This window comes from Nicrophorus vespilloides, unplaced genomic scaffold, assembly GCF_001412225.1.
Source record: "Nicrophorus vespilloides isolate i.1.1-1 unplaced genomic scaffold, Nicve_v1.0, whole genome shotgun sequence".
Lineage (NCBI taxonomy): Eukaryota > Metazoa > Arthropoda > Insecta > Coleoptera > Silphidae > Nicrophorus > Nicrophorus vespilloides.
Genome location: NW_017098308.1, coordinates 16,160 through 27,625, shown reverse-complemented (window position 1 = coordinate 27,625; position 11,466 = coordinate 16,160). Strand labels below are relative to the sequence as shown.

The 11,466-nt window shown below is 27.6% G+C and overlaps 1 protein-coding gene across 2 annotated transcripts in view; it reads left to right on the top strand.

Moving 5' to 3' along the window:
- The first annotated feature begins 4,331 nt into the window (after window positions 1–4,331).
- LOC108562142 (high affinity cationic amino acid transporter 1) overlaps window positions 4,332–11,466 on the top strand; it is a 13,550-nt gene continuing 6,415 nt past the window's right edge. Inside the window, exons 1-2 of one of the 2 annotated variants that reach the window (XM_017920358.1) lie at window positions 4,332–4,771; window positions 4,919–5,091. In XM_017920358.1, the coding sequence (XP_017775847.1) occupies window positions 4,941–5,091 (151 nt within the window). In that variant the 5' untranslated portion in view covers window positions 4,332–4,771; window positions 4,919–4,940. The remainder of the gene's footprint in view (window positions 4,772–4,918; window positions 5,092–11,466) is intronic. The other variant, XM_017920357.1, reaches the window with a different exon arrangement.

Sequence of the window (11,466 nt, the reverse complement as noted above, 5' to 3'; positions counted from 1 at the left end):
CATTCGATGCCTGATGTTCCTGAAATTGCGCTCGTCTCGTAAATTAAAAATTTCTGAACAATAAAAGTTAACATCGCGGAACGTTCAAAAGTAAATATTGCAGCAGTTAATGGTTTTATAATCCAAAATCGATTTTCGATGAAAGACGATTTAATTACGGCCATTAAGCTAATGGCTCCACGACCCGTGAATTATTCCGCGTCTCCCCTTACCCTCCGCAATCGTGTGCCGTATTATTTCGGTCGAAACAAAAATTGCCGAGGAATTCAATTTGGATGAAGAAATAACGTTTCTTTTAATGCAAATGAAACGTGCGCTCGAAGATTAATGATTTTATCCATTCAAATTGTAGCATCGTGTAATTAATATATAGATGGAGATTTAAAGTAAAAAAGATTTGTGATTATAATGTTCTGTTTTAAAACTAAAGTGGCAGGTAGTAATTAACTTCAGTCATTTCTCAACAATATATTGTTGTTATTGTGGTTTATAGTATAATGTTGTTTAAAAACTAATTGCAATTAAATCTAGTTTAGTTTACTCGTTATTTTATAAATTACCTCAGGCATTCAATATACAATATTCAATATACAATACAACAATATATCTCCTTCTTTATATAAAAAGTCATACATTGAATGAATAGAAACTTATCCAAACTTCGTTTACAGAGGTAAACATACTATTACCAGAATTAAAAATTCCTCCTTAGGAATATTATTAATATTATGGTCAGTTTATAAAATGAAATAAACTCATTGGTAACCCTTTTTTGCTTTCAACATTAAATATATGTTTTTATGTTACATTTTAACTGCGTCGGAGTTTTATAAATTAGAAATGTATATATTTTTTTATTCGGAGATATGCTCTTTGATTTAAGAATAATTTATTATATAAGAGAACACATATTATAAATGTTTTACCACTTTCGAACTGACAACAATTATATTTCAGATCATCAGGAAATTGAAAGTGATTTGGTCTGTAATTGCTAAATGAAAGTGTATTTGAACTTTAAAATCGCATTTACTTTTAATTTTAAAATCGTACTATACCTTTTTTTTGTAGAGCAGAGGAAACCTTACATAGGAACCACGGGTGGAGTCGTGGTACTGTGGGATTCCTACCGCACTAAAACCTCTCCTCTTCTTCGTCAGCATACAGGACCTGTATCACTGTACTACTCATGTTAGTGCTGGCATCAACTGCCACTATCCTCACCAGCCTTCGCTCGTCTTCTTTAATTAGTAGCAACTCTGTTATGTACACCGCTACAATCTCCAAGCTCTCCGCACTCTTCAGCATTTCGCTGACAAAAATCATACTATACCTAGTGAATCCAAACTGATCAAACAAGAACTATGCGAGTTATTTACTAAAATGCTATTTTTTTTTTAAGCAAATTATAAAGAGATTAAGTCATCATAATTATTTATGATAATGTTGAATATAAGACTCATCTGTAGTTTGACCTACCTTTTATTATAGAAGTGGGTTTTGTGTTGAACAAAATTATAATTGATTTTTCAAAATAACGTAATTAATGAGTAAATGGTCTATAGTCAGATTTATCTCTTTTCTTTTTAATTTAAGAAAATTAATCTCAAGTTCTTTGTATATGATTTTATAAATGAAATAAATATATATATATATATATCTAGGGCAAAAAGACCTATGAACGGTAGCCCTTTGCAGCAGATCAATTTAGTTTTGATATTCATATTGTTGAGTTTGTAGTATAGTAATTTGTTGCAATAAATAAAAGAAAAACCTGCTAACTATGTAAAAGAAAACATATGTAGTTTTAATATGTTTGCTGGATTCAAAAACCAAACTTCCGATATTAGTTTGAGAGTTCCATATATAGAACATAATGCATCTTCTATAGAATTAGGCCAAATAAGTTTTTCCAAGTGAGTCATCTATATAATATTCAAGCTAAGGTATTTTACGCTCTTTATTATTTAAAGATACGTACGGTAATTTCTTTTCATAAAGGAAAGTTTAAGTGATTTGGCTTTTAAATGCTGAAAATGTATTAATAAATCAAATCCAAACATAAAAACTTTAAAAGTGTATATTTAATAACAATAATAATAATATTCCATTTACAATACAATTGTAAATTAAGTAGATATTGTATAATCAAAAATGAAACTATTGGAACCTTGCTCAACATACACCTTACATTGTTTCAATTTTAGAAATATTAATTTGCTGTTTTTATATATGAAAACAAAATAAATTGTGTATAGCAAATACCTCGAATAGTGCGGATTCCGCTAATATCCCGGAATGTTTAAACCAGACTAATCGATGACTTTAGTTGTATATAATGAAAAAAAAAACTATAATTTTTATTATAGAAACATATTTTTTATACTATTTTCTGGTTCAACTCTCTGGTCCGGACTTATTTAATCCGAACAATGCAAAGCACTGCTATATTTAAAATAAAATGGCGGATGAGCCGGGTTATACAAAATATAAATCTACAGTATTTATCTACACATTACACTCGAATTGTCTACGACTAATAATTTATTAATAAGATGTAAAAGCACATTAACTACATGTATATTCCTAGCAGTTTATGTAACACGCAACGTCCTGGTTATATTTTTGTAGCTAAACATAATTAATTAACGTAATTTATTGTTTTACAGCCATATTCATGTTTTAATTATTAATAATATTAAATTAAGTTTTAAGATCATAGGAATTTTGAAAAATTAGAAATATCAACAACTTAATTAACGAATAATATAATAATAATATCCAATATACAAAAATTATAGATATAATACCTAAAAAATGTGAAAAGCTGAGCAGAAAAGTGCTAATTTAAATAATAAAACTCAATATTCGATAAGAATAATTAAATTTAAATTGATAATATTTAATTGACAAATAACATTTGAATTCTTATTACAGTAATAAATAAAAGTAATGCTGATTTAACAGTGAGTTTCATGTTAATCATATTAAAATATATAATATATTGATGCAAAGCTTGAAATACGTAGATACAATCAATGTACACTTTATTGATTTTACTTGTTATTTGTTTGACACGTTATGGGCTCTATTTTAACTGTTCGAAATCAATATCCAATAAAATATAAAACGTTACGTACATGGTCAGCCACGATCCAATTACAATTGTTTCGTTATTTCGCAGTGGTACGATTGGAGCAAATTGTATTGAAGTCTCAATGCTAATCCAGATAATCCTTATTTATTATTATCATTTGGTGCAATTTTAAGAAGAAAATAGAATCTTAATTTCTATTTCTATATTCCACAGTCCTACTTTAAAATATCTGTTTGTGGTAAAGATACATCGGCTTTCAATTACCAAAATTGGACATACTAAAACTAAATATTGAAAATATATTACTCTGAAATAATTAAGAATAATTAATATAATTGTTATAGAAAAGGTATTCACTTGGAAACGAAACGAAGGTTATATAGAAACATACATTTAGGAATTTTATTAAAACATTGTATACATTTATGCAAATCAAATACTATTTCTATGTTGTTTGTCAACTGCTGCTAATAGGAAACGTATTATATATTGACAAAATTCGGTGGATTCAATCCAAACTTTTTAAAGCATAGCAGATGTAGTTTTCATCAGAATGAAGAACTTTGAATATATTGAAGAGCAAAAGGTAAGTTACAAAAGAAATATTAAAGTTGGGCTCGATTCGCGGATAAATGTATCAATTAATTTATTTGTCAAGTTTATTAAATGTTAAATGATTGAAATAAAACTCGATAGCGTTTGTTTTATTAATGAATGTAGTTTACTTTTAAATTTTACGATTACAGTGAAACGAGTATTTTGCTTAAAGAGCAAAATGATTTGTGAGAAAAATTACTCGCTTAACGAGCGACGTTTCGCATAACGAGTGACGATGAGAAGAGAAGTCTCGGATTACGCGCCTGCTACACCATTTCTAAAACTTGTGTGCACATATTATGTGTATGTTTGAATATGTTTTACTATACGAGTAAAAATCCGAAAATTTTAGAATGGAATAAACTCGTTAAGCGAGGTTTCACTATATGCATTTATAAACACTGCGTAAATATAGATCACGAAATATTGCTGTCTGCTTAATTAGTCTACACTAAAAATATTGTAAAAATGTACTCAGCTTATAAAGTAATAAACCCGCGCTTGTTACCATTGATAATATTGTTATGTCAAGGGTGACGTTAAATAATTTAAATATTTGTTCGTAGAATGTACGCAACGCAACATATATATATAAAATTGTATATTGCCAGTCTCGTGTGCGCCTCGAACGAATCAAATCAACATTTGCTCGGAACTAATGAAAACATCCGATTGCAGCATTTGTTATTGCACTTGCGGATGAAAATAATAGGGCTATGCGTTTGTTTTCTTTCTTTTCTTTTTTGTTTCTTATCACATAAGGTAACTCGACCTTAGGAAAACAACCTGGACGGAATATCTACTTTTAAGTATAGATGTAGCCTGTAATAGGGATAGAGACAGAATGGCGCCTGCGTTCATGGAAATATCGACTATTTTACTGCGGCATTGCAGGCCAAGTACACGTGCTGGAAAACTCCTCCGGTACGCACACACGTTTCACTCCCTCCGAAGAAACACCGATTTCACGAAAAGAAAATAAAACATCGACGACAGTTTCCGTTTCCTACTAAAATTCATAACAATTAGCAAACGCAATAGTTACATAGTTATGGATCCGGCGTGAAATTGCTGCAGGTGAGTTTTCAAATTTATTACATAGTTTTAATAGTTCGATGTTAAATTTAAATAAATTATTTTATTATTATTTACTTTCCGCAATTTAATCAATTAATGCAAACCGATTAATGTAGTATGTTTTGATTTTTGCCTATGTGTTTTCAGTTATTTCGGTGCTTTATTTTTAATGATGAGGATAGGAATCGAGCAGTATGGTTTCGCGGGAACGCACTGGGCCCTCGGGGGCTTGGTTCTCGTGGCACTCGCCGCCTCCGAATATTCGGGTGCAGGAATTCTAGTCGCGTTGCCAATTTCGGCCGTCGGAATTTCCTTCGCAGGTAAATATTTACAACGTCACTCACCCTACATCTCATCCTATGCAAATTCTATGTTATTAGCAACTGTTCGGTCTTCTCTCATCGGCATCACGCTTTAAGAAAATTTAAGCTGGCTCTGCAGTAAAATAGAATTACAGCACTTTACAGTTTATTATAGAAGTAAACTTGTTATAAAACTCGCTTCCCTTAAAAGCCTTTCAATGAATAATTAAAGCGAAACCATTTACTTTTCCAACACAAATTTAACGTTGGAATAAAAAAAAAAAATTAAATATATTTATATTCTTCAATATTTTGGAAAATTATTGGATATTTTTATAAATGATAAAGAGAAATACAGCAATACTTCGCATACTGTGGGTAATCAGTTAAATAATGAATAGACTTAAATACCACAGAAAGTCTTGAACATTATTCTCCCTTTAACGTATATTTTGGTGATATTTTTATAAAAATAGATAAATTAGATTTCAATACCATAATACAGATTTGAAGAAACTTTTGTAACTTTTCTCATAACATTGTTGTCCCTGGAAAAACTTTCAATATAATATAATATTTTTTTGACATACCATATTTGATGTATGACGGGGTAAAAAGATCGCTTATATTGGTGATTTTATTAACATTCTCTTGTCGAATATAGATTTACTTTTATTTTGAAGCGAAAATATGAAAAGCAGATTATATTAATTAATATTAATGATTTAAAAAGTTTATTTTCATGAAGTCATATATTAATTTATTATTTTCATTGTGCAATATAAGTTTGAAGAATTGTATGTATATTATCAATATTTCCCAATGAAAACAATTAATAAAATTATTGGAAATAATAATATGTATTTATACAATTAATTTTTATAAATAATAAACATAATTTATTTCGTATAAATTTATTGAAGGGCTAGTGAAATTATTATTATTAATATAGAGAAAGTGATTTATTGATAAATAATCAACATATTGTTATATAATCTAAACATAGATTCATATATTTATATATGTAACGAAAAATGTGATTCAGTTATTGAATTTTCATTATCTTTTACAGTACACTCAGCAAATGTAGCCATTTTCGTGTTATTTATACTTCTATTTTCATAAAAAATATTCCCTAAAGTATGGCAGAAAATAATATGAATATAACAATAATATATCTTGAAATGAAATGATAATTACAATACAGTTTTTTTTAGAGAATTACAATAAAATTGATATAATTAAATTTACGGAATTAATAAATGAGAGCAGCAACGAAAGAGGACAGCTTTATTCTCTATTAATTTACGGGTATCAGCGGGAATAAAGAACGTCTGCTGAAAAGGGTGTTCAAAAGTTTATTGCATTATATTCCTGTAACTTTTCTAATAGGATTAAGTGACTTGGCTGTTCCGCGTTTTCAACCGTCGAAGCGTGTTTACAACCAACATTCCGAGCGAAAAATCGAACCGAAGTAAAGTTAACGAATTTAAAGAAATAAAGTTTATAATTCATTCCAAAAATAACTATAATAATTCAATTCAATTATATTTTGAAGTAATTAATTATTTTATGCAAGTTTAAAATAATTAATAATATTACTTTTTTTTTCGATTACTTTTAATAATAATTTATTGACCAGAAAATGTTAGAAAACATGGACTTTATTATAAAAAATACGTAAACCTAAGAAAAACAATAATTCTAAATAATAATAAAGGCGTTTTATATAAATTATGTACTTTAAAAATAATAAAATATCATTAAGGTAGCTTTAATGAAACAAATTTTATAGTACAATACAATACCTCCCATAGTGCGGCTTAATTATAGTACAGTTTGAGAATTTCAAAACAAACTAAATTTTATTTGTTTCTCTATATAATCGCCTCTTTTTGTGCTGATTATGTTTATGAGGTTCTAAAATCCTCGATTAGTCTAGTTTTAAATAGTGCGAGATATTGGCACTATTCGAGGTATATAACATATACAAACACTATTAATTTAGATTTATATAAATATAATCTTTTTTTGTTCTCTTCTAGAATTAATTAATATATAAATGATATATAAATATAATCTATATTTTGTACAAAACGAAATAGCAAATAAATCCTGTCACTCTTCAGCGATTATATTTAGTAATCTATCAAACATTCATTGGGTGATCGAAAACAGTTAAACTTAATAGAGAAACGTATATATTATAAAACTGATTGATAATATGTTCAACTATTTAAATTTAAAGCATACAATAAAAATATAAACATTTTAAATATTTATTGCCAAAAATAGTACAATATTCAGTTACTTGAATATAATTTTTTATCGAAATTTACCAGAAAAAAATAAAAAATATATACAATTTTTTATATACGTTAGAAGTTTCAGTCAGTATGCAGTTAGATATCCAATAAGTTAACTAGTGCATTAATAAGTGAATAGTGCTTTTTTTCCCCTAATAATTTGGTTTGAAAGATGTCACCTACTTTTTAGTAGTAATATAACATAATACGATTGAAATTCTGTAAAATGCATTTGATCTTTCACATTTGTATATTTCTTTATCATTAGCTATGATAAACTAAATCGCGTATACTTATTCATGGTAAAAAGTATTAATTTTATATTTTTAAACTGAATATATTCGTTTTATAAATTTATTAACAAAATAATATTAAAAATATTACAAGTTTGCGTTTAAGTTTGTAATTTATAAAGTGCATGTATGATAAATCACATTATTTGCAACCGCTGGCACTGCTAAATTTACATCAAACATGTTTTCATGTCACACCCTATTATATTTTTTGTTTTATCACATCCGCATGTAATAAGAAACTCCATCACGCTTCTTGTTCCTAATCCAATTTATGTAATAGTCTATTTTAACAGTGCGGCCCATTGTATTATAAAATAGAATTAAATAATTATTGTACAAAGCCAGACATAAAAAACTTACATAACTTCAAATCTTTATGTGTAAAAAAAGATGATGGGCAGAGTAAATTCTGATTCTTGGCCACAAGTAACACTGTTTGGGGACGCAAAATTTTCCACATTGTAAAATCTTAAAGAATTTATTTTGAATTTTTTTCTTTACATTTTTTTTGTTGAGATTGCTAGATTTAGATCATATTTGGAAAATGGCTCATAATTCGACCTTTCGAAGGGTTGTGCTTTATTACGGTTGCTCTTTTTTATAGAAAAATATAAAGATCGGATTACAGATCATCCATATAATATACATATAAAAAAATAAATTGTTTGATTATGCCTATTTATACTCTAAACTATATATTTCAAAATATATTGATTTGAATTTCTTTTTATATAAGTACTTCATATACATTGTTTATGATTAAAACTTATACTTAATTATAATTCATTTTTCTAATTATAATATTAAAATTATTGTATATAAATGAGTAGTTTTTTAGTAGTAGTCAATACATATTATATTAATACCATTAAAACCATTGTAATAATAAAACTATTTATATTTTTAGTGTTTTTATAATCAAAAATTTATAGAATTGATCAAATAATTCATTCATTGAAAAATAGATTTTAGTAATTTTGAAATTATTTTCAATTAACAAATATTTGTTTTTGACTTTCAATCAAGAATGAAATACAATATTAGAAATTTGAAAAAATACTTGTTAAAATAAAATGTTTGTAGATTATTGAAGTAGATGGTGACTATTCCGGAGTGTAGGCACCATCATTTAAAAGTGTTATTGTAGAATTTTTCTTTTTATTTTTTCATAATAAATATTGTTTAAAAAATGCCAATTTTTGAATAAAATAAAATGAAATGAATAAAAGAAATTTTTTTGATATTTTTAAATATTTATTCTTTATTCTATTTATTGAATACAACGTTTTTTCTTTTTTTCTTTAGTTTTAACCAATTTTGATAGATTAGACTCTAATGTGTTGAAACCTAATCATTAGATTAGGATGCCTGTAACGGGAATTATCATTATTTATCAATCGCAAATTTAACAATATTTTGTACCTATATTTATTTAAGAGGCAAATAATACCTTCGAAATAATCCGACATAAATTACTTCATCATTCTAAGAAATATTTAATGTATAAAATAATGCTGCGCTAGAATAATGTAATTAATTAGAAATCTTTGATCACGGTTTCCGATACTTTTACGTAATAAAATCAATGGACTGCGTGCTTGTATAATTATAATTTCTCCAAAGTTTAAGCACTAATTAGTCATAGAGTTTGGCGTGTTTTATTGCCGGAAATTTATTGCCAACTTCGCAGGCTGCACAGCAATCCAATTGAACACATGCACGTATATTGTTCACATTTTAATTCATATTCTCGCCGGTGCTGTTCAGCAGAGCTAAATTTAGCGGCAGAAAAAAAAATATAGTTTGCTTTATAGTTTCCCGTAAAAGATAATTATGAAAATTAAATTTCCTCACTCGAGGGAAATTCTCGCAGTAAAATCGCCATTATGTAATCCAGTTATTACTGTTTCCTTTCACATTACAACAGTTTATCTATTAAGAGAGGAAAAAAAATGTTTGCTTCGGGTTCACAACAAATATACATTGAATTTATTATTATGGTTAAATAGATAGCATTATCTATATTAATAATGGTTCCTGAATATGGAAAACATTTAAAAGTTTCTACAGCATTCTTTGAATATTACACGATGAATCCTAGCAGGAAAGAGAATGCGTATTGATTGACATTTTAAATGGGGCAAACGTTTTGTTCTTCGCAGATATTTTATTATGCATAATCAGATGCACGTGAAATGTCAAGAAGGAAATGTCACCCTTTGACGAGGCGAAAATGTATTTTCGGAAATAAATTCAAAGAACGCAACAAAAAAAAGCACGTCACATTGTTTACCATAATCAATATTAAGTTGCGGCTTGGTGTGCTAAGCAATTAATAATCAACCCTTAAAATGTGGCAATGAATGTGACAGCAGCAACAGTGGGGGTGTGAGGGCAAAGTTGGAATGGTGTGCAAAAAAATGAATGTAGGGATGGTAATGGAAGGATGGTTTGTGTATGCGTGTGTTTCAATTAACAAGTCGCAGTTAATTTAATGTGAAGTGAATGTTAATTAGGTCTGAATGCCCTTTATGGCCTCCGCTTAAACCCTCATAACAATTAGTGGCGGTGGCGGTGCCGGGACCGCGTGAAAAATGAATCGAGTCCTTTTTCAAATTTCGTGATTCATTAATTACGTTATTATACTAATTTCGTCATATGGCATGCGTGGGAATCCGGATAATTGACTTTTGATTAGTTTCGTCCAAATAGTACATAACTTTATACACAATTCACAGTTGAGTTGAATTAATTGAGAAATAATTAGTTTTGTATTGTGGAAATTGTTATAATCATTTGTTTTAATAATAATTTTAATTTTATAAAATATATTTTTTTTCTTAGTAAATATAATAGCCAAGTTATTCTATTTATTGCTATTGTTTTAGAAATAAATAGTTGATTGTGTAATGCAGAAGAGTTGCTAAACTATTGTGTAGTGTGTTCAGCGGTTGCTGTAAAGTCGTGTTCAAATAGCTTAGGGCTAGTTGATGACATTTAGTATCTTATAGCTCAAACTGACCACAGCCTACGGATTTGGTCGGACGTCTTCACCATTAACTCACGGTCCAACAGACACAAGTATATGTATATAACCACTTTCAACAAGTTTATAAGATCCTTAAACTATAACATCCTTCTATTGTAAGTTGTTATATAGACATAACCCATTTAACAATATTTTATATTAAGTATATGCCAAATTTTATCATTTTTGACCGCTGTTTTAATTTAAAAAAGCAAGGAAAATAATACAAACATTACAAAAGCTGAATAAATAAAATTGAATTGGTCGATAGCTTTTTGGTTTATACTAATTAGGATTAAAAAAAAATAAATAAATAAAACACAATTCATTTCAACTGTTTTATATTACACCAAGAAATATTTACGTAAAAACAATTTAGATATATTTAGTTAAATAATCTATTTGAATGATGTAAAAAATTCTATCTGTTAATTGAAACATAATATTAGATAATGGGGATGGTCATAAAATTTCATGAAATAAATAAATTCTATTTTAGTTGAAACATACATTTTTATGGTAATTTTCTTTACGTTGTACAAGTTGACAAGTTTTTGGAGCAGATTTATCCATATGACAAAATTGTGTAGACAAGATGATTTCTTAAAGAAAAAATAAAAAGAATAATTACAACCGCAAAATTGTATAAAATATTATATAATATAGAGCAGCGGTCGTTAAACTTTTTGACATTAAACTCGATATATTAAATCTCGTGGACCATGATTTTTTTTTCATGATACATACACTTGTTTTTACATTG